The sequence below is a fragment of the Haplochromis burtoni genome, unplaced genomic scaffold, assembly GCF_018398535.1.
Source record: "Haplochromis burtoni strain Fernald_Lab_line unplaced genomic scaffold, NCSU_Asbu1 Contig_112, whole genome shotgun sequence".
NCBI classification, from domain to species: Eukaryota; Metazoa; Chordata; class Actinopteri; order Cichliformes; family Cichlidae; genus Haplochromis; species Haplochromis burtoni.
Window position 1 is genome coordinate 987,001 of NW_024582473.1, and position 25,272 is coordinate 1,012,272.

Sequence of the window (25,272 nt, forward strand, 5' to 3'; positions counted from 1 at the left end):
ATCGCAATCGCAATATTGGGGCAAAAAATCGCAATTAGATTATTTTCCATAATCGTTCAGCCCTAGTATACATCAGTACATCTCTCCATAGTACATATTTGCTCTTTGTATAGCAATATAAACATCTATATACTTCACTTATTTGTACATAATCTGTACATAACTATTCCCACCTTTTATACTACCCTTTTCTGTATATAATCTGCTCTTATTGCACTTATTGCTCTTTGCACTTCTAATTAGATGCAAACTGTATTTCATTAGCCTGTATTTATACATGTGTAATGACAATAATGTGGGATCCTTGTACTTGTACCACATAGACGGTTATTTTTATGTATTTTCTTCTGATCCTTCAGAATTTGGTCTATAAAAAACAAGTGTGTGATGTGTGGAAAAAGCAGAGATATGTGTTGTGTATCAGCCTTATAATGTCGAGACAATGTTTGTGCCCTTATTACCCAGCCCTATGTCTGCCAGCAGTGACTTTATAAGGACAGTAAAATGTTAAAATGTCTATAAATAAAAATGTTGCCCTCTTCATCCCAATTTTTAAATAATTATTAATAATAAAAGCAATGATATCAAATATTTTACCATATTATGACATTTTAGCCTTTAGCTGCGCTGCTATGCTGTGTTTCAGTTACTCCATGAATTTGGCTTTTGTTTTCATTTCTGCTTCTGTGCTGTGAGGATATAATCCTCATCCTAGTTTAACTAAGTCCAGTACCAATATTCACTCCTGAAGACTTGGCCAATGTCAATATTTGTACTGGATTACATTTCAGTGTAGTATTTGCCTCTGCTCTATCCTCTGATGCAAGAATCGCAGACGCCCGCTGTGTTCACTGCAGCGGCTGAGCTCTGTGCTCAGTTGTTTTATTCCAGGAATCTGACCACTAGTGTTGTTTAAGCTTCACTTTTTTTGTTTCACTTGGGACTTCAACAAGTAATAAAGTAATAAAGACAAATTTATAAACACACAAGAATGGGTTGCAAATATTTGGCCCAATTACTTGCTTTTTTGATGTAACTGAAGCTTGAGTGTGAAGGAAGATAATCCTGTAATTTTCCTCTTCAAATCAAAATGGAAAACTGGACGTGTTGCGCTGTGTCTGCCCAGGAAGCAGTCATGTTGAGTGTCCATAAAGCTTTACATTAAGGTTGAGTAAGCTGAAATTAAATGAGTTTGTGTGTCAGACTGTCTGCGTGTCTCCTTCAGGATGACATTTACCTGAACCACACAGAGCTTCTCATGCGGCTGTAACATTATCAGGTAACGTGATCCGTCTCTGATCATGTCCAGATAGCTTGTTAGGAGGTTGTGACTCGGACTCTGTGTAACCCTAGTCTGCTGCAGCCGAGGTGCCGGCCTCTCGCACTTCACTGCTTCTTCCTGCTCGATGTGCTCGACTTTAGAAGCTTAGAAGTCTTTACTATCCTGCTAACTTGTGTTTGGTGTTTTACTTACTTACTCAGTGGAAAATCATTCTTTTCAGCCTGAATTTGTATGGAGGGTAATAAGGATGCCAGTTGACTGCACTCGACCAGGCTGGCGGCCAGAATCCTTGAGCTCCATCTGAATCAGCTGCAAAGCACCAGTTGGCTTGCTCTACTGGGACACACATAAAAAACCGAATTGATGCATAATCAATTCTTCATGTCATAGTTTGAGGGTCGTGCAAATTTGTGGACTATCTGTGAAACAGGGAACTAGGAGGTGGTCTTCAACTGTGGGAAAACTGGGAAACTATGAGAATAATGGACAGCATAGAGGTGGTTAGCCAGTTAGCCTTAACTTTGTAGCAACGTTGTGATACTGTATGTAATATTATATACAATGTATATTAAAAAATTTAAAAAGTTACATATAGCTCCAAACTGTAACTGTAACTGGAAAAAGAAGATGGGGAATTTTGAAGAGGAATCATGAGGAAAATGCTGTTTCTGCTTCTTTGACCTCCTTCAATTTTGCACTTGAAGGTCAGCGTACTGGTCATGACATGCTGCTTGTTACTCTGAAAATAGAAAGTGTTGTCCTCGGCTAAAGGAGGAGGATGATGATCACAGTTACATCATTGAAACTGGATCACAAGGTTGGACAGATCATTTACCAGGTAGTTAATGATCACACAAAATGATGCTAAGAGTTCTGGGAAATGCTTTTAATTCAGTGTTTTGGATTGTTAATCCAAAATTATCTCTCTTTTCACCTTTTTATGCCTTGCAGACGGTGGCAGGTCTCTGTGGTTGGCGCTGTGGGTCTGTTGAACGATCACTATATTGATCGCCATTGAATTTGGTCCTGATCTTTAAATACACTTCACTGACACTGGTAATCCTCCAGCTTGAAATGTAGACACATACCTTTTGGGTGACAGCTTTAGAATAAATTGGCATCAAATATGTTATTGCTGTAGTGTCCAGGTCGACTGATCAATTGATTTGTAAACAAATTGTGATTGGTTCCCTAAACTTTTACAGCGCAGTGGTTCAGTGTTCAGCACCGCCGCCTCGGGTTCTCGGGTCTAACCTCCTGGTTGACTGGGTCCTCTCAGTGTGCATTTTGTACATTCTGCCTCTGTATGCTTTAGTTTCCTCTCAAAGTTTAAAGATGTGCTTGTTATGGTTAACTGTTTAATCAAAACTGGCTGTAGGAGTGGAGAGTTGGTGGTTGCTTCTCTGTGTGCTGCTAAGCCTGTCCAGGCTGAACCTTCTCTTTACTCTGAGCTGGGATAGGCTTCAGGATAAAATGAAAACTGGCATCTTCAGAATTTGTTTCATTAAAAAACTGTATAAATGAATTGTTTCTAAGTCATTCAGCTTTTTAAGGCTAACTGGTAGCTTGCACTCTGAGCCTGTGCTGGTCCCCCTGAGCCCCTGTGTCCTCCTTTGATGACGTTACATTTTGGCTTTTCTGCACCTTTGTTCATTATATTGCTCAATAAAGTGGTTTATACTTTGCTAAACAATGGTAACTTTATTATTCTGCAAAATAAACCTATTTTCCCATCAGTGCTTATCCTTTATCTGGACTAATTCTGTATAACTACACGAAATTGAAAAGTATACCAAACAAACAAAGAGCTTTGGTCACAGGGGGCCATGAGAAGCACATTCTTGTGTTTTGAGTAAATATCACAACTTTTGGATGGATTAAAGTATACTTAAGTAAACTTACTTCTGCTTTGTAACTCTTATGGTAGGTGGAGTAGATATGAGAAGTGGCAAAGATGCACTATTTTCATATACCGCAGACAGATTTAAGTGGTTATTTGGAAACAGATGTATTATTAAACAGGGAATTATTGTCTGGCTTCAGTATCCTACCAAACATTTTGTTAAGTAGCTAATTACACCTGCAGGATTCCTTACTCCCGTTGAAAATATAACATTTTTGCTTTGCTTTGCCTTAAGCAGGTTACTGTTGGAGTAAGTGGAGCTCGCATATAACAAACAATCACTATTTTCAGGGCACGATGCCTGTGTGCCAGTTCGTCCTGTCATGCTTTCTCTGTCATGTCATCAGCTTCATCATCTCATCAGCTTCATCACATGGCAGAATGAGTCCACGATCTTATTGTGGCCTCACAGGGACTCTGATTGGCTCGTTTTTATTCCCTCCTAAGTGCTGATTGGTTAGTCACGCCTGTCACATGAAGTTGTGGCCATCTTTAACGTGTATGTATTAACTGCTGTTGACATGTTGTTTTTACAGCACTGGCTTGCTGACACTGGTGTTTGAGCTCCCTGCTGGTTTCTGCACCCGGGGCCACATCAGGGCTTCAGAATGAGCCGGAAAATCAAATCCTAACCCTTTAGTCTGAACACTTTCCCCCATAAAGACCACATTTGAGGACCTCCCTGTGCAGTTAAAGGCGAGTTTAAATAACTCTCTCTGGGTTTTTGCAAGGGTACTCGTAGTTGTACAAGCAGAGATAACCCTCACTAATTTCTAATGCACACCCAGTCGGTTTGTCCTGGAAGCAGACATGAAATATGACAAAAACTGCTCAGTTCAGAAAGTGGAAACAAAGGTTACGTCTAATAGGCAGCCTATGGGAGAAGAATTAAGGAAATCACTTGAAATTCTTGCATGAGTAAACCTACATTAGCTTAAAATGCTTTGTCTTGAGCATAATGATCTGCTTTATTGCTGCTAAGTTGTGTTCTTTCGTGGTGTGTTTTGGATGCTGTTTCTGGAACAGAGCAAAGCAAACCAACTCCTTTCCATGTTGCAATGTTTTTATTGTATTTAAATTAATGCCAGAAATGAGGAGTGCACAGGGTGGTAGTAGTAGGAGTGTTATTTTTTTTCATTAACCTCATGCTAAGAATGAGGTTAGCCCATAAACTTCTACCATATGTTTTCTCCTTTGTGCGGGCAGGTTTATAGCCTCTTAAATGAAAATGATAACAACAGTGAATCTACTGTAAGTTGCACAAAGCTTAACTTAGCTGATTACATGCCTACGCTGAGAAAAATATAAAGGCAGTGTTGTGTGAGCAGTAAGGGTGTCACAGTTTTACCAAACCAGAGTTTATGCAGTCACTGTAAAAAAAACAACAGCAATAACGCCCTCTGTCATTTCTGAGGTTTTACATATCAGGATGAACATCCATTCTTCCTTCAGCTTCCACTTACGTAATTTGGGGCCGTGGGGAGGCTGGAGCTTTTCCCAGTTGGCATAGGGCGAAAGGTGGGCTACATCCAGGACACGTCACCAATCTGTCGCAGGGCTAAACAGAGAGACAGACCGCCAACCAATTTAAAATCACCAATGAACCTAACCCCACTAACTGCATGTCTTTAGATTGTAGGAGGAAGCTGGAGTACCTGGAGAGAACACAGACACAGGGAGAACATCCACATAGAATTACCTAATACTTATCAAGTCAGAAAATTAATTACAAAAACCTCAGATGAACTAAAATATGTAAAATATTACACATCATGTTTCATTTTATTAAAACTAAACCTATAATAAAGAAGCAGAGTTTGAATAACTAAGTGCAGCCCATGATTCAGGAGCCTGGAGAGCTGGTTTTTGCAGCAGTAACATGAAGAAATAGTTTATTGGCCTTTCATATTGTTGTGGAGGAATTTTGGCTCGCTATTCTTTATATTGCCTTAGTTCATTCAGGTTTTCGGGTATTTGTTTGCGCACAGCCAATCAGGTTGAGGTCTGGACTTTGACTGGGCCATTGCAACAGCCTGATTCCGTTCTTTTTCAGCCATTCTGTTGGAGATGTGCAGCTGGGCTTGGGATCATTGTCCTGCATGACCCAGTTTGGGGACAGATTTTATCTGTCAGACAGATACTCTCACATTTGACTGTAGAAGACTTTGATATACAGACGAATTCACGGTCAGCTCAGTGGCTGAAAAGTGCCCAGGTTCTGTGACTCCAAATCATCACCCTTTCATCCCCATGCTGAGCTTGTATGAGGCGCTTGTGCTGATATGCCATGTTTGCTTTTTGATAAATGTGATGCTGTGTGATATCGCCAAACATTTCCACTTCCACTGGTCTTGTCTGTCCAAAGGATGTTGTTTCAGAAATTCTTCTGGTTTGTTCAGATGAAACTGTGCTGAACAGAGAGTTTCTCCTGGTAACCCTTTCAAACAAGCCATACCTGTAGAGTCTTTCTCTACTTTTACTGTCATGAACTTTAACAGTTAACATGCTAACTGAGGCCTGTAGATTCTGAGAAGTAGCCCTCAGCGGGATTTTTTGGGAATGTCCCCTCCTGGTCAAATTGGCGGCTGTCTTGAATGTTTTCCACTTGTGCATAAAGTTTTTTGTTGCAGAATCATGAACTTCAAATTGTTTGCAAACAGCCTTACATGTCTTAGGTGATGCGTGGCTGACAAAGGTAGGACCCAAACGCAGGACTCAGAACACAGACAATAAACTAATAGGTGTTTTTTTTATTAAACTAAAGTACAAAATAACAACACCAGGAAACTAAAACCTTTGCCACAACAAGGAAAACATACTAAGGCTACGTTCACATTGCAGGTCTTAATGCTCAATTCCAATTTTTTGATCAAATCCGATTTTTTTGTCTGCTCGTTCACACTACAAATAAAATGCGACAGCAAACGCGCTCTAGTGTGAACGCTCAAAGCAGCCCGCATGCGCAAAAGAAGACATCACACACAACGCACTCCGTTTATACCCAGAGCAAACAGTATTGTTTGACTGATGGCCCTTGATATAAAGACTTCAGACTTCACGTTTCCCAGTTTTTGCTTTAAGTTATTTTGTTATTTACATAATAATAAAAACAACCTAATAATTATCCTTATTGCTGTTTTAGAGGAGCGGTGCTTCAAAGGATAGTTGCAGATTTCTGTCAGAATCTACAGATTATACAGAACAAATAAAGTTATCACGTTTCTCCAACGTTGTCTTCCCAACAGTTTCACTGACATCTACACGGGATGGCCAGGAAGCGTTCGCGATGTCTTCTCCGGCACTGATAATTGGCGTCTGTCTTGTGTCAGTGACGTAAAAGACAGATTTAATGCGACATGACCGTTCAAACAGCAGTCGCTTTCTAAAACATCGGATATGTATTGGATTCAGTACCACATACGAAAGTGACCCAGATCGGATTTGAAAATATCGGATTTGTGCCGTTCACACTGTCATAGCATGATCGGATATGGGTCGCATAGGGTCAAACAAATCGGATTTGATGCGCTTTCGCCTGCAGTGTGAACGTAGCCTTAGAGGGAAAACAAAACAGCAAACAGAGAGAAATGCAGACAATATATACACAAGGAGGATAACGAGGGAAGAGGCCACAGGTGGGAACACAGCTTACACTAATCTGACTGACGGGAATACACATGAAACAGAAGACTATCAAAATAAAACAAGAAGTACAAACACTGACACCGAGACCAAGGTGCATGGGCCTGACACAGGGACCGGAGAGAAACATACACGAAGACAAGACAGACTGAGGAGGCAAAGGAACGAAACACAGAGTCTAATTTTGAGAGTGATAGGGACCAGATGATTTTTAACATATAAAGAAGATGTGCTTATTATTATCGTAATTAATATTATTCTTTCTGTCTTCCATTAAACTTCAGTTTAATTGTTTGTTTCCGCTCGTCCGCTTATCACCTGAATTATTATGATAGCTTTCACCAAACCAGTATATTTTATATACAGTATGTCAGGAATTCCCAAACTTGAGAATGCCGTGGTTCGCTTTGGAATCTTCTGCTCACCCAAACCTTTAATTACATCTGTAATTAACACACGAGATTCCTGAAATTCCACAAGCGCGATTCCTGATAACCACTGCTCCATTTCTCTACCACTAACGACCCACTAACTCTCCGCCAACAATCAAGACAAAGAAAATGCTTTTGAGCAATAAATTGACCCAATAAAAGAAGAATAAAACAAAATTTAATATCACATGGATTTTTGAACGTTTTGGATAAAAAATCATTTTCATGGTAATTTAAATAACCTCACGTGACCCAATCTCCAACCACCCACTGGTCTGCTGCCCAAACTTCTGTTTGTTGCTCATGTTAACAACCTGAAAAAGGAGGCATGCAGATGAGTTTCCATGATAGAAAACAGTTCTGCTGAATACACTATATAAGCTAACAAACTCAGAGAACTGATCACTCAGAGTCCTAGGCTAGCAATGACACCCAGTTTGTGGTTAGGCTGCTAGCCATGGTGCTTTGCCAGCCTCAACACTAGTTATTGTATAACCAAGTCCCAAAAACAGTCTTTGAATGTTGCTTTGCCACTTTGTCTTGTGACTGATTAATATAAAACCAGTCGGCTCTGATTCCCAGGTCATCCAGAAAAATTACTCGCCAGCAGTGGAATAAATGAGCAGTGGAAAAAAACCCAGACAAATTAAGCCTTCATTATAAAATTATTTTGTCCATACACATAAATGCATAGCTTGTTTCTTAAGCCCAAAACAATTCAAGTGTCTTTGCTAAGTCCTGCTTTCTTCTGTAAAGATAACCTCACATGTTGCGTTTATGATTTTCTTTTCATATGCTCTAATGTAGAGGAAAAGGTTGAGACATCCTTAAGAGTTTTGGGCCAACGAACCAAAAGAACAACATCTGTCCCATTTTCCTTCAGCAAAAGCTGCTGGAGTTGCAGATTAAAATCATAGATTATAAAAAGCAAACTCCCAAACAGAGGCTTTGTCCATTGGAAGTAATGCTGACTGAAATTTTGCATCGAGTTACACGACTAGAGGAACAGGCTAGACAGGAACTATATGAAGTAACTGAGCAAACAGCTGGTCCACCTGGAATTTAGCTGTTGTTTCCTTACAACTTTGTCAGTGTGATGATCAACTGATACTTTTTAAAGTAAAACAAAAAGTCTGATTCTGGAGAAGTGCCTTGCCATTTTTTTGAGGGGGTGGGGGTGTTATTTTCTATATTCTTTCTATTTAAACTGTGGCTGCTTTGTAGAAAATCTTCGTCAATCAAACCTTTTGATTATTAAATTGTGACTTTTGCTTTTCTGCTGCAAAGCTGAGCATTTTAACATGGGAGTCTACAGGGATTTACTTGCTTTTGGAAACAACCTTCAGTGGCCAGTAGAGGAACTGCAGCTTTTTTGCACTTGTGGATTTGTTCAATCTTTCAGTCCCAGAAGCTGATACTTAGGATTTTCATGCAAAATTTCTGTAACCGTTGCAGCAGAAAGAAACGCAAATGTTTGAATACAAATAGCAGAGTTGGAAGAAAGACACGGAGACATAGAGAGAGAAAGAAGGGAGAACTAAAGGACAGAACAGGGAGCGTCCTGGTCTTAAATGTCAGTGGTGCTGTCGCGTTGATGTTAATTGGTAAAGAATCTGGTGTTTCTTGTTGGCTCTGCTCCACGCGCACACACACAGTTGTATTTACCCTCTGTGACAGCAGGGCCTGGGGGGTTAGGTCTGGCCTCTAGCTGGTGACACTAATCTAAACAGGCTAAGTCAAATGAGGAGGAACGGTAACCCCCTCCCACCACCACCTCTGCGTGTGTGTCTGTGTGTGTCTCTTTTGTCTAAGTGTTAATGTGTAACTGTGCAGGTTCACAGGCATTCTGGCTTTTCCTGTTTGCACAAACCCATCGCAGTAATTGTGTCTTGTGAAGGTTTTGGTGACGCTGGAATTTCTGACTTAGTCGTTCCCATTTTGCAGCAGCTTTGATGGCTTTCTAAAAAATGTTTGACAGGAAGCTGAGATTGGGACCTCTGCTGTCTTCTTGTTCGGAGAAGAAGTGCATTTCTCCAATGTTTTTAATCTCTGAGTAGAAGGCTAGCGTTAGGTCAGTGAAGGTAGAATAACCTGACGCACTTATGTAACTGTAAACATGTTTTTAAGGAAATTTCATCATTTGCATTTGTGATGTATGCACATCCAAATGTCTCGCCCAGAGGCTGTGCATATGTGAACATGCTGGAATAATGTTCCCGACCTTCTGTTCTTGTAAGGCAAATTAGAAAGCAAACTATCCAAGCAGCGTTTTTCTCAGCTCTTCACGCTCCTCTGTAAAATATCCCTTTGTATTAGAATCAAAAGTGTAGTGATGGGTGAACCCAACTTTGTACTGATATGAAAACAAATACTGAGATGGTTTGGACATGTGCAGAGGAGGGATAGTGGATATATTGGATGAAAGATGTTGAAGATGGAGGTGCCAGGCTGGAGGAAAAGAGGAAAACCCCAGAGAAGATTCTTGGATGCTGTAAAGGAGGTCTTTCAGAGGGCTGGTGTTGGTGTAGAGGATGCTAGGCTGTGGCAACCCCCAAAGGGACAAGGGACCGCAAATGTAAAAATATGGTGCTAAATGAGTTTCTCATTTATCGTCAATGTCAGTAAATGAAGCAGTAACCCAGTGATGGATGAAACTGTTGGAAAACGACCACTGGAGTAAAGGGTTAACGGGAGCGCTGTCCAGCGAGGGTCAAGCTTCCTCCCACATCCCTTCCGACCTCCTGGTGGGAAACAGGAGGTCGGAAGGGATGTGGGCCCCACAGCAGGCAGAGGTTTTGTAGTTTCTCCAGCAGAGAGTGTGTGAAAGACTTTGATGGTGAAGCAGTGTCTGGCTATGGTGATGTGAATGCCGGTCACTACAATATCCATGTGCCCTACAAATTAAGAAAGCTTAGTATCCAGAGTGATTGCATGCCACTGTGACACCACATAGTCCACTGTAGTGTTCTGCATATTACACCTTTGAGACCTTTGGTGCAATATTCAAAAACACAAATTCTTTGTGTCACGTTCCGCACAGGAACATCATATTTCAACTGTTAAATTCTTAATTGTTGTAGTGGAATATTAGATTCTTGTCACTGTGGCAGTTTTCCAGAGCAGTAAAACATATCTTGGGCGAACAGCAGGCATGTCAAAGGGCCTGGCTGCTAAAACTTTTGCTTAATAAGCTTAGATTACTCCTTTTTATTTTACTGATTTTATGAAAACGACATAAAAGGCTAAGATCCTGTAAGAAAAGAAAACACTCTAGTTTTAGTTACATTTTTTCACATTTGAATTTGAAAATGAAATGGAGTGCCCACTTCGAGTCAGGGCCGAGTTCCTGCCCCAAGTGGAGGAGTTTAAATATCTCGGGGTCTTGTTCTGCAATTCTGCTGCAGTGATGCGGACGCTGTACCGGTCTGTCCTAGTGAAGAGAGAGCTGAGTATAAAAGTGAAGCTCTCAATTTACCGGTCTACGTCCCTTACACTCACCTATGGTCACCTATGGTAGTGACTTAAGGAACGAGATCACGGATACAAGCGGCAGAAATGAGCTTCCTCCGAAGGTTGGCTGGCCTCTCCTTTAGAGATACGGTGAGAAGTTCAGCCATCTGTTCAGCTGCTGCTCCTCCACATCGAAAGGAGCCAGTTGAGGTGGTTCAGGCATCTGACAAGGATGCCACCTGGGCACCTCCTGGGTAAGGTGTTCTGGGCATGTCCCACTGGGAGGAGGCCCTGGGACAGACCAAGGACACGTTGGAGAGATTATATTTTTCGGTTGGCCTGGGTGCGCCTTGGTGTTCCCCCGGACAAGCTGGAGGAGGTGGCTGGGGAGAGAGAGGTCTGGGCTTCTCTGCTTAGGCTGCTGCCCCCGCGACCCGGCCCCGGATAAGCGGAAGAAGATGGATGGAATTTAAATGTATTTATTTAAAACAGATAGTGCCTAATAATGACCATATTGTTTGTAGTTCCAGATATAAAAACAATAAATAAGAAAATTAACAAACTGTCAGACAATGAATAACAATCCAGACAAGAAAGACATAAAATTATAACATCAAAGTCCGCAGTACAATAAGAAAATACACTGTATTTCATTGCGATACTTTTTCAGTCTATGTTTTCAGACCGTTGAATTCTCTGGACGTGTAAAAAGAAGTTAGTCTTCCTCTAAGGTAATGCCCTCCTGACTGTATTTATCATCTGCTGCTGCTACTTACAGTATGTAGCATTTGAAGTGCAGTAAAGCCAGTAAGTATAAATCCTCCCATATTGTTTTCGTTAATATGCTGTTTTCTGCCTTCAGTGCCGCTCTGTCTCTGAGAATCATTTGTAAAGCAAAGGCTGCAATCTGCACTGAATTACATGTCAAAACAATTTCTTTAGCAGAGACTCTCCGGAGCTCCTCTGGAGATGATTGAATGACTAGCGGGCTGAGAAATTACTGTGACAATGAATGTGTTTCACTTATATGTAACCCATTTGTGTGTGTGTGTGTCTGTACTTCTATCATCCTCTTCTGATGATTAGTAATAAGCTGTGCTTATGATGACAGTCCAGAGGCTAAGTGCCGCTCATTGTCAGCTCCTATCAGCTCTGCTGTTTGCATTTGTTGAGGAAGCTCTGCCTTGTGGGTAAAATCTCTCTTCTACTGTCTCTTTGTACTTTGTCTTGTCTTCATGTGCATTTGGTTAAATTATAGTACGAGTGATAATCTGGCCTCGTTACTTCATGGTGTGTTGATTGTTATGATCCGAGTTGCATGTTATCAAAGCTAGCCGAAAGTTTGTGCGCTAAATGGCAGTTGGTGGAATTGAGGGTTTGCTAAGTGAGAAGATTGTTTTATGTTTTTTTTAATTGTATACGTCATGTAATTATGACAGAAATGCATAAGTTTCAGGTAAAAGAGTCCAGATCCATTAGCTATGAGCCAGTCAGAGGCATGAACTTCAACATTTGGGCTTTTTAGATGCTTCTTCTGATTGTTTTCAGTTCGTGAAGTCATAGTTCCTGAATTCTGTCAAAACGGAGAATTATTTGTTTTCTCAGCTGCAGCATTTTTGGAGCTTGTCTTTGTTAGTGGCTCAGATGACAGAATCTTATCTTGTTTTGGATGTTTCTTTGGAGTCATATTTTTTACTTTATCTAACTCATAGTTCAAAAATAGCCTTTCTTTATCTTAGTTTAGCTCTCAGTTTATCCCCTGAAACAACAAAGCATTTTAACTCGTCTCCATTTCAGCCAACTTTGTTCTGCCCCAAAAGCTTGATTCTGCTCATCTGGATCTTTCAGTGGGAGAAACATTTTGTCACTCATCCAAATGACTATTTCAGTCTCAGCTGAAGAAGGACATTTGCACAATGACTGACACTGGCATGCATCAAGCATGCATCAAGACAACTTTGTTCTGATTGTCTGCCCCTCATCAAGAAAACCCTTCAACAGGTAGATGAAGCTTTTGTGGTCAAAGCTGGAGCTGAATGCCCAGGATGACAAAATCGGTGATGTCACCTCTATATAGGATGACATCATACAAAGGGAAGAGAAGACAAACAGTTTGAAACTGTGCATTTAGGATAGACTGAAGTCTGAGCCTTTGGCTTGCTCAGTACAAGAAAAGCCATGATAGGCTCTTTAGCTTTGAACACTGCTGCAGAAGTGCTTCAAATATGTATTAAACAACGACCAATAGAGAAAAATAAATGACTAGATTTTTAGCCAGGAATGCCTTAGATGCCGCATCTCGTCCTAATTTCCACCTGTGCACTGATGGTTAAATCGAAGATCATTCTTTGCACTGTGCTTCTAAACTGTCAGCACAAAAAAGGCACACAGTTCTTTCACAGCTTTAATCTTTTGATCTTAGCCGTTGGTCCCCTCAGGCAAGTTGTTACACTGACAATTACTACAGTCAGGCAGCTCTGCAGCTGACATTACAAGAATGTGCAAGTACTCGACACCTTCCTGGTATGTGTATACTGACACAAGAGGGGCCTGTAACCTCTCCTTGAGGCTGCTGCTACAAGTTTAACTATGTACAGTCAAAGTCGATAGGCTTATTCATGTTGGAAGAAATTATTTTTTTATGGTATTCCAAGAATGTCAAATGACTGATCAGGCTTTTTGAAATTAGTAATCTAAATAAACGATTTTATTGTAAAGGTTTACTGTTATCTATCAGCATTAACATTAACTGCATTATATACTCTGACCGTTTTATTATAACACAGTTGTCAGAACTTGGAGTCAACATGCACTCATCATAGGCATGAATGTCATGGTAGTTTTGGTCCTGAAATTATTTCTTTGAACTGTTACACATGAATACATCTTTAATGACTTTAAAAAACTAGAGTTGGGTGAACAAGTTTGAATTTATTTTAGATTTTCTCTAAGGCTCAAAAGTATAATATATATATTATATATACTTAATTGTGCTAACTGTTCTACAGTGTCTTTGAACTTGACAAGATGAACACCTATAAGCTCCTCTTTAAGAATGATGGTTGACAACAGCTGGTAATTTCTCTTTGCTGACATAAAAAGCCACCAAAGTGAGTATTGTCAAAAAGCACTCATTGCATTGACCAATACTCAGAAAATGGGGAAAGTCCAAGGAACTCCGTGAAGATAGGTAGGAGAGTTGTAGATTTACAAAAGCTAGGAAGGTCTCAACTGAGATTTCCAGGAATTTCTAATCATCTGCTATTCATCTTACTTTTCCAAAGTCTCAAAGAAGACTCAAACTTCCCCCCAACATGAGAGAAAATTGGTTAGGATGTCGAGGAACAACCCAGGAACCAACAGGAATCAAGCCTGCCATGACCTGGAAACTGCTGGCACACCAGCGTCACTGTCGACAGAGAAGCAAGTTTTATATCGCCATGACTGAACGACAGTACGTGTCTGAGGAGAGGGACTGGGCAAAGACTGGGCAGTTTGGCCATAATGACAACAGGTGTGTTTGGTGGAGTAAAGGTGAGGCTTTCAAACCAAAGAACATTGTACCGGCTGTCAGTCCTATTTACAATTTGTGGACTATTATTAAAAGCTGGGTTGGTGCCAGGAAACCAACCCATTTAAATGAACTCTACTAATTCTGCCAAGACGAGTGATCAAATCCAGCCAGCCAGAATTATGCCAGAAGCTTGTTGATGGACAACGAAAGCTCTTGGTTCTCAGTGAGTTTCTCATTTTCACTCTGCCATGTTGAACTGCAGCTGCAATGATAGTTCATCCTCTGCTCGGAAGATCCGCTTGGACCTGGGCCGCTCTAACCAGACCCAGCAGCATTTTGAAAGCTGGATTGTTTGCACTATACACAGACTACATATTGAAACAAGGACAATTGGTGCTAACTGCTCTCTAATACTACTTAGCAAATTTAATGTTTGCAGCAGAGAAACATAACAATTAATTTAGGAAAGCCTGTGTGCAATACAAGGAGAAGCACTCAAGTAGTGTCCAAAACAGTGCCACGGATAGAATTCATATCTCTGGAAAACATTTGATATGATATGACTCCTCTGACTCATTTACTCTTCCTGTGACTCTTGTCAGTGGCAGCTCAGGCATGGAGTTATTATTCACGCACCGGATTGGGAAAGATTTGGACCAGTTTAAAAAAGAAATGTAGGAAAATCCATGTTGTTGATGTGTTTTTTCTAAATGGAAAATACACATGTATATCCTACTGTGAGTAGTAGTGCCTAGTTAAAGGGAAAAATCAGCTCTGCAGTTATAAAACAGCCTCTCATGGATCTAGGCGATGTCCTCTAAAGAGAAAAAGGACACATTTCATTAGAGGACACCAGGTCAGTCTGCCTGTACACAGTAATAACAGCATGATGGTCACAATGAATGCATTGTGACAGTGTAAAAGAAGCCTAGTTAACAAATAAGTACTAATTTGTTACAGCTCCAGTTTACCTGCCCCTTTATTTACCTTTTATGACTTGCATAGATTGTCCTCACTTCATGTAAATAACACGAAGCTTATGAAAAACAGACTGGAAATAGATTTGAAGTGATGTTTGGATATTCCCATTGCTGTTTGCTGCCCTCATGATTATCATTGACTGGAAGTCATGTGTTGTTTTGTGTTATGGTTCATTACCCTCACTCTGAGGACAAATAGATTACAGTAGAAATGAGAGCACAAGTCAACTGGACTGATGGAGTATAACACAGTTGCAGGAAAAAAGAATCAGATGATCCGCAGAGAGCTGAAAACAGAGCCACGTTTCACTGAGAGACCTGAGCGAAGCAGAACCAACTTGAATCAAAAGCACTTCAGCAGAACTAAATAGGACAAAAAAAGAGCTGAGCAGTTCAACACGGAGCAGTGCGGCGCTGCGAGTCACATTAAACTATATATTCTTGGCCACCCAGCAGCAGCGCATCAGCCACGGTTCACGGATCACACCCACAGTCACACACTAGAAAAGATAATCTAACCCGTGTTCAAGCCCACAGACTTAGCTTTGAGAAGATGCTTTTTATAGCTTTTCTCTCTGTATGTGTCTGTGTGTGACGCTGGTGGTGAGCCTGAGGAGACAATAGCCCACTTACAGAGACATAATCTTCCTTAAAAAAAGAAAGAAAGTTAGACTTCTTGCTGTTTTGACAAAGCAGAAACTCAACCATAGGGCCACGGAGGCTGAGGTGCTGGAGAGCAAAGCTATCTCAGAAGGCACAGTGTCACTGTAGGAGTTCAGTTTTGTCCAAGAGCACTTTCCTCTACATCAAGTATAAGTGAATCTTGACTACGATGCAAATCAGTACAGTTAGTGGAAGTGTTCATGTCTTGCTCCAAAGCTAGCATTTGCCCAATAGTTTATCTTCTCAGTTTTTTAATATGGACAACACATGCAATAAAAACCAACACAACCCCTGATTGGTTTGCCCAGTTTAGCTCTGTCTGTCAGCAGATTTGAAGTAATAATCTGGTGTTTTAGCAGACCAGTTCACAAATTAACACATTTCACAGATTATTTTCTGATGCCTTAATGTGCTTACAACTTAGGTTGGTGGTTTTAGTCCCTAAAGCCATTTTCACACATGAGCTCTCAATAAGGTTGGTAGTCTTTGCTTGGGACTGAACTTCCGCTTTACCCCATGTCCCGCCAGGACCTGAATGTGTCAGATATTTGCATTTGTAATTTTACCAGTAAATTTCCACAAACGTATGTGTGTCTGTGTCTTAGTAGATATTATCAGTGGACTTTAAACTTATGTTAATTTGTCTTTTTTGTGCTTACAATGGATCAAATGAGTAAGTAAGGTAAATATAAAGCGAGAATGGTCACTTATATTCACTCTAAATCAAAGAATGTTTGTAAAATCTGCTTACGAATAGAAAAAAAAGCACTTGAATGAATGTGTGTGATTAATTGAATGAGGCTGGTAGTAAAAGGTAGTCACTTTGAGTTTTCAATTGGATTGAGAAAGTATCAATCATTTGTGTAAGTTGGAAATGAAGGTTTTTAATTCATGCTGCGGATGGGTCGATCGATGATGGTCAGAGTGAGTCGCGCTAGCTTATAAACAAAACCATTTTTTTAAAAGTTTGTTGTCTAATGAATGCATTAAGTCTGCCTTGACTGTGTCCTCCCCACACAGAGACATATTTTAGAGATATAAAATTTTAATGAGTAAGCAGCACTAGAGCCCTAAAGTAGAATGAAAGAAGAAGCAAGCAGATGTTAAGAATTCCTACTGTGAGCTAATACCCATTGCATTGCTGTTCACTAACTACAGTAGGATGTATGTGAAGTAGGCTCTGCACTTTCTTTCTCATCATGCTGGAAGTGGAAAATAAACTTCCTCCTGTTGTGTTTTTGTGTTTGAATCATACAGTCTGCATTATGGAGGGTGGATTTCATCATGAACACTGTGCCCCCTCTTTCCCAGCAGCGGTGGTATTGGCCTTTGACAGTTGGCAGAGTGATGGGGGATGACTGGAGCCCAGGGTTGGATCATGTAGTCTAGCATGTAATGACTATATAGGGAACTACTGAGTCAGATGCTGAGACCAAAAAAATGCTGCAAACACTTATTATTATATTAGGTAACTGTTGGTTACAGCTGGTTCTGCTGCCCCCTTGTGGCAGAAAATCAAGTACTGCAGCTTTAAGTGTCAGAAACTGCAGTTCCTCTAACGGCCACTTGAGTCTGACTCCAAAAGGGAGTCACTCCCCATAGATTTTGTTTCGATGCCTGACTTTATATATGGAATTAACACGTCTGCTGCCTAAAAAACTGTGATTTCCATATAGTTCATTTCCTCAGGCGAGTCAGAGACTGTGGTGGGACACGCATGTTGGGAACAAACCTGCATGATCTAAATTTTGCTTGTGCATTTTTTCTGTGCTCAAACATTTCAGCACACACATAGTTACTGAGGCCTTTTGAGATTTGCTGTAGTGGGGAAAAAGAAAGGTCGTGCCATTTAAATGGCCGTTTCCATTGTCAGGTAAAGTTTTTAGTGCCAGTTTAGAGGCACTAAAACTAAAATACTCCCATGACAGTTTGGACCAGGTCTGATAAGATTTCATTTTCTGTTAACCACATGTTTGAGTAACGGCTAGTCTGAGTTTTCTCTGCTGACTTTGCTTTTTTTGATTTCTCGCCAAAGACTGAAACATTCGGCCAACCAACACAGAGTTACACCATTAGATGTTTTTATTCTTTTGCTTCTTTGTTTGAAGCTGGACTTCATCCTATTTTCCTCATAATTACTTTGTTTCGACATTTTCCTCTGTGCACTTTCTCTGTTTGCTTTTACTTTATTCTTGTAAGCAACACTTGATTTATTTGCTTGCTGTACTCTGGATATATGGTTGAACACATGAACACACATAGACGTACTAATCTAGCTACCCTTTCTGTTTATCTTCACAGTCTTTACCTCCTGACTTTCATATGCAGTGTCTCTTTCATACAAGCTTTGGCTGTGTTGTTCAGTTGCACAGAGCATGAAGGTGACGAGGGGGGAGCGGGTGCGATGGCATATAACAGTAGACAAACTCCCTTGTTTTCAATAAAGTGAACGGAACAGATCTCTTGATATGAGTTCACACAGGCAGATGTTTGATCACATGACACACTCGTGGATCAAATGCATGCTTTGTTTTGAAGCCCTCGTTGGCCGAGTCAACAATTTCAACACCTGAATCTCGTCCGGCGCCAGAAGATTCTGTTTTATTTCTTTGAAGGGTTTTTAAATCAAAGCACTTTGGATTTTTTTTTCAGTCTGAAATGGGAAGTGTTTGGGTCTCAAACCTGCAGCAAGCATATAGAGTCACTTTGTGAGACAAATGTGCTTGGATTGCAGCGTGCTGGATTTGAGGATATTTAGATAGCAGTTTATCCCCACTCGCAGCAGGCTGCAGGGCAGTAGGTATTTCTAAATGGTGTGAATGCAAGAGGTGGCTATGCAGAGAGGTGCTGACCAGTCGTGCATTGTTGTTCGGAAGCTGTTCTGTCAACATGGAAACCTGGTGAAACTGGAGCAGTGGCTACAAAGCAAGTTTACCCACTTTTCCTTATCTTTCCCTGACATCAGAAATCAGGCTAGGCGGTCACAAGAAGGTGGTTATCAACTCTTCAGTATAACCCAGGATTTCCAAATCTAACTGTGAGCACATTCACAAAAGAGGCAGTATTGGCATCACATGACCAGCTGAGAGCACGGACAGGTCTACTTACAGCAGTATAGACTATAAAATTCAAAAAATACAAAGGAGTTAAGTATGTAAGAACATACTAAAAGCGACACAGTGTTCATCTTTCCATAAAGTTTTGTAAACTGAATAAAAGTGACATGCTTTCTTATGCCAAAAGAAAATGACCACTGACCGGATGTGTAAGAACCATAAACCTTCTCTCTGTCTGCACACAAAGGTCCAAAGCAGCTTCCAGGAATGTCAGCTCTACTTTCTGTTTAGGCTTTGATTTTGTACATGTTCATCTCTTATCTTGAGCATAACTTAAGTGGAGCCTGTTAGTTCTGCACTATAAGTTAACATAACGAGATACCTCAGTAGGATGTGAGTCGCTGAAAACCCAGCGTTAACCCTCACTAAGTCCCAAATCCTGCATCATAGCACAGGCCCCTACTTGCTTAGAGGACAGGTTGTAATGGTCTGAGTAATGAGATGTGTTGGGCTCATCTTACTCATGAAACTGGTACTTGAATTAAGCTGTAAAAGTAGTTTAAAAAAAATGTGTATTTTTAGCTGTAGACATGAAGTTTCGGATATGTCCCGTCAGCACATGAGGTTAGAGACCGGATTAAATTTGGCCGAGTATCCGCTTTCCTTTTGACTCAGGTGAGAGAGCTGTCAACACTGAGGAGGGTGTAGCTGTAAGAAACAGGTCACATTTATCTCCACGTTTGACAAACATGTTTTTCTGGAGTGCATCTGCGATCGTGGGAAAAGGCGTGTCTGTTTTCTCACATCCATGAATGAGCAAGCCTGTCATGTTCACACACACTACCTAATTGCTCTTTGATTGTTTGACTGTAACAGGCGACTGATGGGATATCAAACACCTTAAATAAGCTCTCCAGTATGTACTTTCTCTTTTTTAATAGCTTCTTTCTGCAAAGTAAGTTTGAAAATTGTCATCTTAGTTAAGGTGCTTTAAGAAAGCAGTGAAAAGATGATGAAAGTGAAAATATATTAATGAGCTTTTCAGTTAGTGTGAAGCAGTTTCAGTGTGACACATCTCTTTAGCACAGACACACTCTCACACACACGCACAACACACACACAGACACACACACAGACAGACACACACACACACACACACACACACACACACACACACACACACACACACACACACACACACACTAACACACACACGCGACACACACACACACGCACGCACAACTCACTCACTCTCTCACACAGAAACTTCTCTCCACAGTGGATCTTGTTCTTTACACTTTGTATAGTCAGCTCTGTGGAGATCAGTAATCTCTGTGTATCAGCACCTTTATATGCAGTCTCACTGTAAAACTGTGATTACCTTAGTTTCACACACTGTGGCCCTTTCAAGCTCACACACACACACACACACACACACATACAGTGGACACAAAGGCGATGTTGTTCTGTCGAGGTCAACAATGCAGCTGGACAGAGACAGTGTGTCACAGTATCTGAATGGTGCTGTCACCCTCGGCCTGCACATGCTAATATGGAGTCATTTATAATGAACATGACACTGGGCATTATTTAAACACACGCTTCTTCATCTGTGCACACAAATGCACACTGTAGCTCTGTCCAGTTACCAAAAAGTAATGTTGGGGTAGTCATTTGTAAAAAATCACGCAGGTTTAAACCATTTAAAAGTCAGTTTGTTCCCACAGAATGGCAAAATTATGGAAGCCCTTTTCTGCCGCTAAAAAAAAAGTATCCATAACTTGAAATTCCGAGTTATTTTCTCAAAATTTTGACTTATTTACCTCAAAATTTTGACTTATTAACTCAAAATTTTGAGAAAAGTAACTCGAAATTTCAAGTTAGCATTGCCAGTCAGTATCAATCTGCGGGAATTACGTCATTTCCGTGTTACCCGGAAGCCCTCAGCTACAAATGCTACAGCTAAGCTACCAGTATTACAGCCAGTCATGAATGCACAAATTGCTGACTATTTTCAGCGTGGCTTCACAAATTATGAAATCCTTGTGTTAGCTGAATCGCATGGCGTTATTATCAGCAAAAGTACTCTCGATTTTTGAATGCGCATTCCTCTGCGCCGTATCCTTCTGGATAACAAGAAAATGACGTCATTCATGTAGATTACCGATTGGCAGAGCTAACCCGAAATTTCGAGTTACTTTTCTCAAAATTTTGAGTAAATAAGTCAAAATTTCAAGGACGATAACTTGAAATTTCAAGTTATGGATACTTTTTTTTGTGGCAGAAACGGGCTTCCATACAAAATACTACAAGCACAGTTATATTTACTAATATGACTGTAATAAGTAATAAACAAAAGGACCTTTGGATGTTCAGTCATCCTATTATGTTCTCTTAATTACAGTAGGTAAAGTCATTCATTAGTCTTTGTCTCTGCACCTACTCTACCCTGCTGTGTTATTATTATTATTATTGTTATATTTTAAATGCTTTCAAAGGCTCCATTAACCCCCGGAGTAGTAGCCGCCTGCAGCCTACTGCAAAGCTCCAGAGACAGACAGCGGCCAGCTTTGCTGTTTCTTTCTTTCTTTCTTTTTTAACAATCGAAGACTCATTTTGTTCGTGTATTTCATATTTTATTTGACAGTCCTGACAGACAAACTCACACACACACACACACAGACACACCCATCACATTACATCATGGGGAATCTTTGGGGAATTCTGATGCTGTCTTACAGAGTAACGGCAGCATGTTACTGTAATTCCATTCAGTGTGTTTCATGTTGATTTTCATTGTCACTTGTCATGATGATGTGCCAGTTGGTGCTAATGCAGATGAGCATTAGTGTGCTGTGCAGGGGGGTTTATTCTCCCACGCGTCAGTAGATTACATCACCGTCCTTCCTCTTCGATTTGAACATGATGATGTCTGTTTGTTTGTAAGCTGGCATGACAGCGTGACAGCAGGGTGAGAGCCTTGAAGGAGAGATGACAGAAAAAGGATGAGTGCCAGGCAAAGAAGGGAGGACTGGGAGGGCTGAAAAGCAGGAAACAAGGATGTCAGGAGTCGGAGGGCAGCCGGAGGCGGTGATGATGGATGGAAAGCCATGGCTGTTCTTGTACGGTTGTTCCTAGTTACATGTACGCTGCCTCTGTGCACGTAGTGAGGATTTTTTAAAGAGAGTTTGTGGGTTATATCTGTGTCTGTAAAATAAAACAAAACACAAAACAATGACGTACGCTGTGTCAATGCAAAGACCTCAAAACTCAGCAAAGAGCCAAGCCAGAGAGACATTTTTAATCAAATTAAAAGAACATTTAAACATTTATCGGCATTTTTTTTGGACCCTGGTGGTGACTGATGGTTAATGCAGCTCATTATTTTTATTAGTGCTTTATTTATCCAGGTAAAAAAATCTTATTGAGATTAAAAATCTAATTTCCAAGAGAGACCTGGCATCATGGCAGCAAAAGTCACATACCACATAGGTATATAACTTTAGTCCAACGTAACTCTTTGTTGTCCTGTGAGTCACTGTTAGGGATGTTTTTATCACCTGGAGCTGTAAAAATGTGTTTGTTTGTTTTTTAACTTGAAAAAACAACAAAAATTGTTAACCCCAAAAAACCCATTGATGCAATTAAGCTTTTACTAGCGGTGCACCAATATATCGGCCTATTGTTGTTGTTGTTATTGGCCCTGTTGACCGATACTGGCAGAATTTATGGTTATTATTAGTAATATTAGAATCAGAATCCACCATCCATCCATCTTCTTCTGCTTATCCGGGGCGGGGTTGTGGGGGCAGCAGCCTAAGCAGAGAAGCCGAGTTTACACCAAGGCGTTCCCGGGCCATCCGAGAGATTATCAGAATACTTAATCCGTAAGGAAATTATGTGGTTACAGTTGCTCCAAGACAATAAGAACAGTTACAGATTAAGGAATTCAATATATTACAACATTATAAAATATAAGGAATAGCTCTAATGTATACAACAGCTCAATTTTAAATATCCAGAATATTATATAGATTAAATATATATGATAGATCTTTTACTCTAAACTGTAAAACTTTGTTATTTTCATATTAGTTGCCAAATACTAAAATCCATCCATTTTCAACTGGTGAAATGTAAGAAAAATCATGGGAACAGCTATAACTACTTTCAAACAGACCCGTTTTTAAAAAAAAATAAAGATTTGTTTTCTTAGCACAAAAAGAATCAGATTTAGTCTTCTTTTGTATCTCCATATGAATATGCATAACCTTTGGGTAAGTAAAACCCTCCCTGTCTCTAGGAGTGGTGCAGCACTGGTCTCTATGTTTTGGTTTGGGGAACCACTCGCTACTCCAGAAATCCACAAATATATATTTTTTTCTGTCAAAGTCTCGAGTACGTTGTACAGCAAGTTGCTACTTAACTTATTTTTTTTATTTCTTCTGTAGAACATCAGAACACCTGAGATCTGATGCTACCTGCCATCACCATGGAAACAGAGGCCAGTCACATGCTCGAGGCGGCACTGGAGCAGATGGACGACATCATTGCAGGTAAAGGCTAGAAAGCAACAGGTGTAAACTTCGAGTTAGTGTTTAGAGGTGAGTGGAAGTCTCAGCATGTCATGAACCAGTATCTGCACACAGGTTGGCTTCTCCAGCACCGTGTGCTACAAATAAGCATCATCTGGTCTGTATTAATGCTGTAACACTGCTCCGTACTGCTGTTGTAATTTGGGCAATTAGTGATTGTTACTGAGAACTAAAGTGGAAACTTTGTGCATCAGCCACAGCAACATAATAAAAAAATGTGTTTGCCGGCACCAGAAGCATCCAGAACGTAAGTGGTATATTTGTTGCTACTCATAGACTATGTTAAAGATGGACTGAACCACTATGATGTCACCCACTCTGGTTCATTTTTACCATTCGGCCGTAAAAGGCTGATGAGGTATTGCTGGGTGGGTGAGGTGGGCACCCAAGTTTGTGAAAGTGATAACTCGGGAATGAAGCAACGCAGGAGTTTCAAAATGATACCGTAGGCGTATCTGCTAAACATCTTGGATGAGTCTCAGTGACCTCGACCACAAGGTCAGAGGTCAAATTTTCTGAAAATCTCTGAAAATCTTAGAAATGCTATAACTTAAGAACAATGCGATAAAGACTTTTTAAATTGATACGATAGGCGTGTCTACTAGGAGGCTGACAGGTAGCACTGTCCGTGGCCTGTATTTTAAAGCCTTGGCCTGAGCTTCTTGTTCATTGCTATCTGAAACCAGGAGTCAGCATGCTCATGCATTAGTGGCTTGTCAGGCAGAAAATAGGCCTGCTCTGAAGCATGCAATGCTTTATCCTCGTTCTGAACATTGATGGGGAACATAATTTACAAAGTGAAAATTATTTTTGGAGTATTTACTGAAGTCACATATCAAGGAAACCTGAGGGTGGTTTTCCCTTATCCGTCTATACAGCTGGAAGTCTGTGTTTTTGCAGCCAGAGTCGCTGCCCTTGTCTAATCCATCTGATTCATATACCTTCAGGCTTGTCGATTCATTTGTCAGTACTGGGTTTTCCCTGCACCCAAAATTGATCAGAACCCAGTAAGGAAGCAGACATGAGAGCTGAGTCGTTTGTGGCAACTGTATCAATAAAATCTTGTCAATATCCATCCCCAGTCATAGGTGTATGTGTGACAATGCATTTGTATTTATTTTTTACAGTAGAGCTGCAGGAAATGATTATGTACAATATTGATAAAGCTTCAACTTATGACAAGCAAACACATTGTCAAGCACATTATGTAACCTATAAGGTCAAAGGTCAAAAGGGCTACATGAGTGCAGATTGTTTACCATTCTTCATCCGTAAAATATAACTTACTAGAGCTAAAAATGATATAGTTCAGTGCTTGGGTTTGCTTTGAGTTCAGCTCATACCTTTTTTTGTGATCCATAAGTCAAAATTTTGGCCTATTATCTTAAACTTTTGACTTGCTAACCCCAAATTTCAAGCTAATTTCTCAATTTTGAGTTATTTTCTCAAAAGGTTGAGTTAATAAGATAACATTTTGAGATATTAACCCCATGTAACAGTGTAAAATCTCTGAACACAGCAGGTTAATAAATGGCAGGCTTGCAATGGTGAGACTGCCTCGTTTTCTGTGTTTGTGTGAATTTTTGTTTGTACAGTATAACAAAGTTTGTTGCAGGCAGCTCAGCCTTGGACAGAAAAGATTAGACTGACAGTGGGGTAAATGTTTAATGTGATCGAGCAGCATGATGTGGGAAAACACATCAGTTCAGTCACAGGGTGAGGCAGAGAACGACTGATGCGGAGGATTTCCTGTGAA

General features: G+C 40.4%; 1 protein-coding gene across 5 annotated transcripts in view; it reads left to right on the forward strand.

Moving 5' to 3' along the window:
* The window catches only part of ppfibp2b (PPFIA binding protein 2b), a 98,964-nt gene that overhangs the window by 6,292 nt on the left and 67,400 nt on the right, over positions 1-25,272 (forward strand). For all 5 annotated transcript variants that reach the window (XM_042223471.1, XM_042223472.1, XM_042223473.1 and 2 more), the window contains exon 2: positions 23,373-23,477. In XM_042223471.1, the coding sequence (XP_042079405.1) occupies positions 23,396-23,477 (82 nt within the window). In that variant the 5' untranslated portion in view covers positions 23,373-23,395. The remainder of the gene's footprint in view (positions 1-23,372; positions 23,478-25,272) is intronic.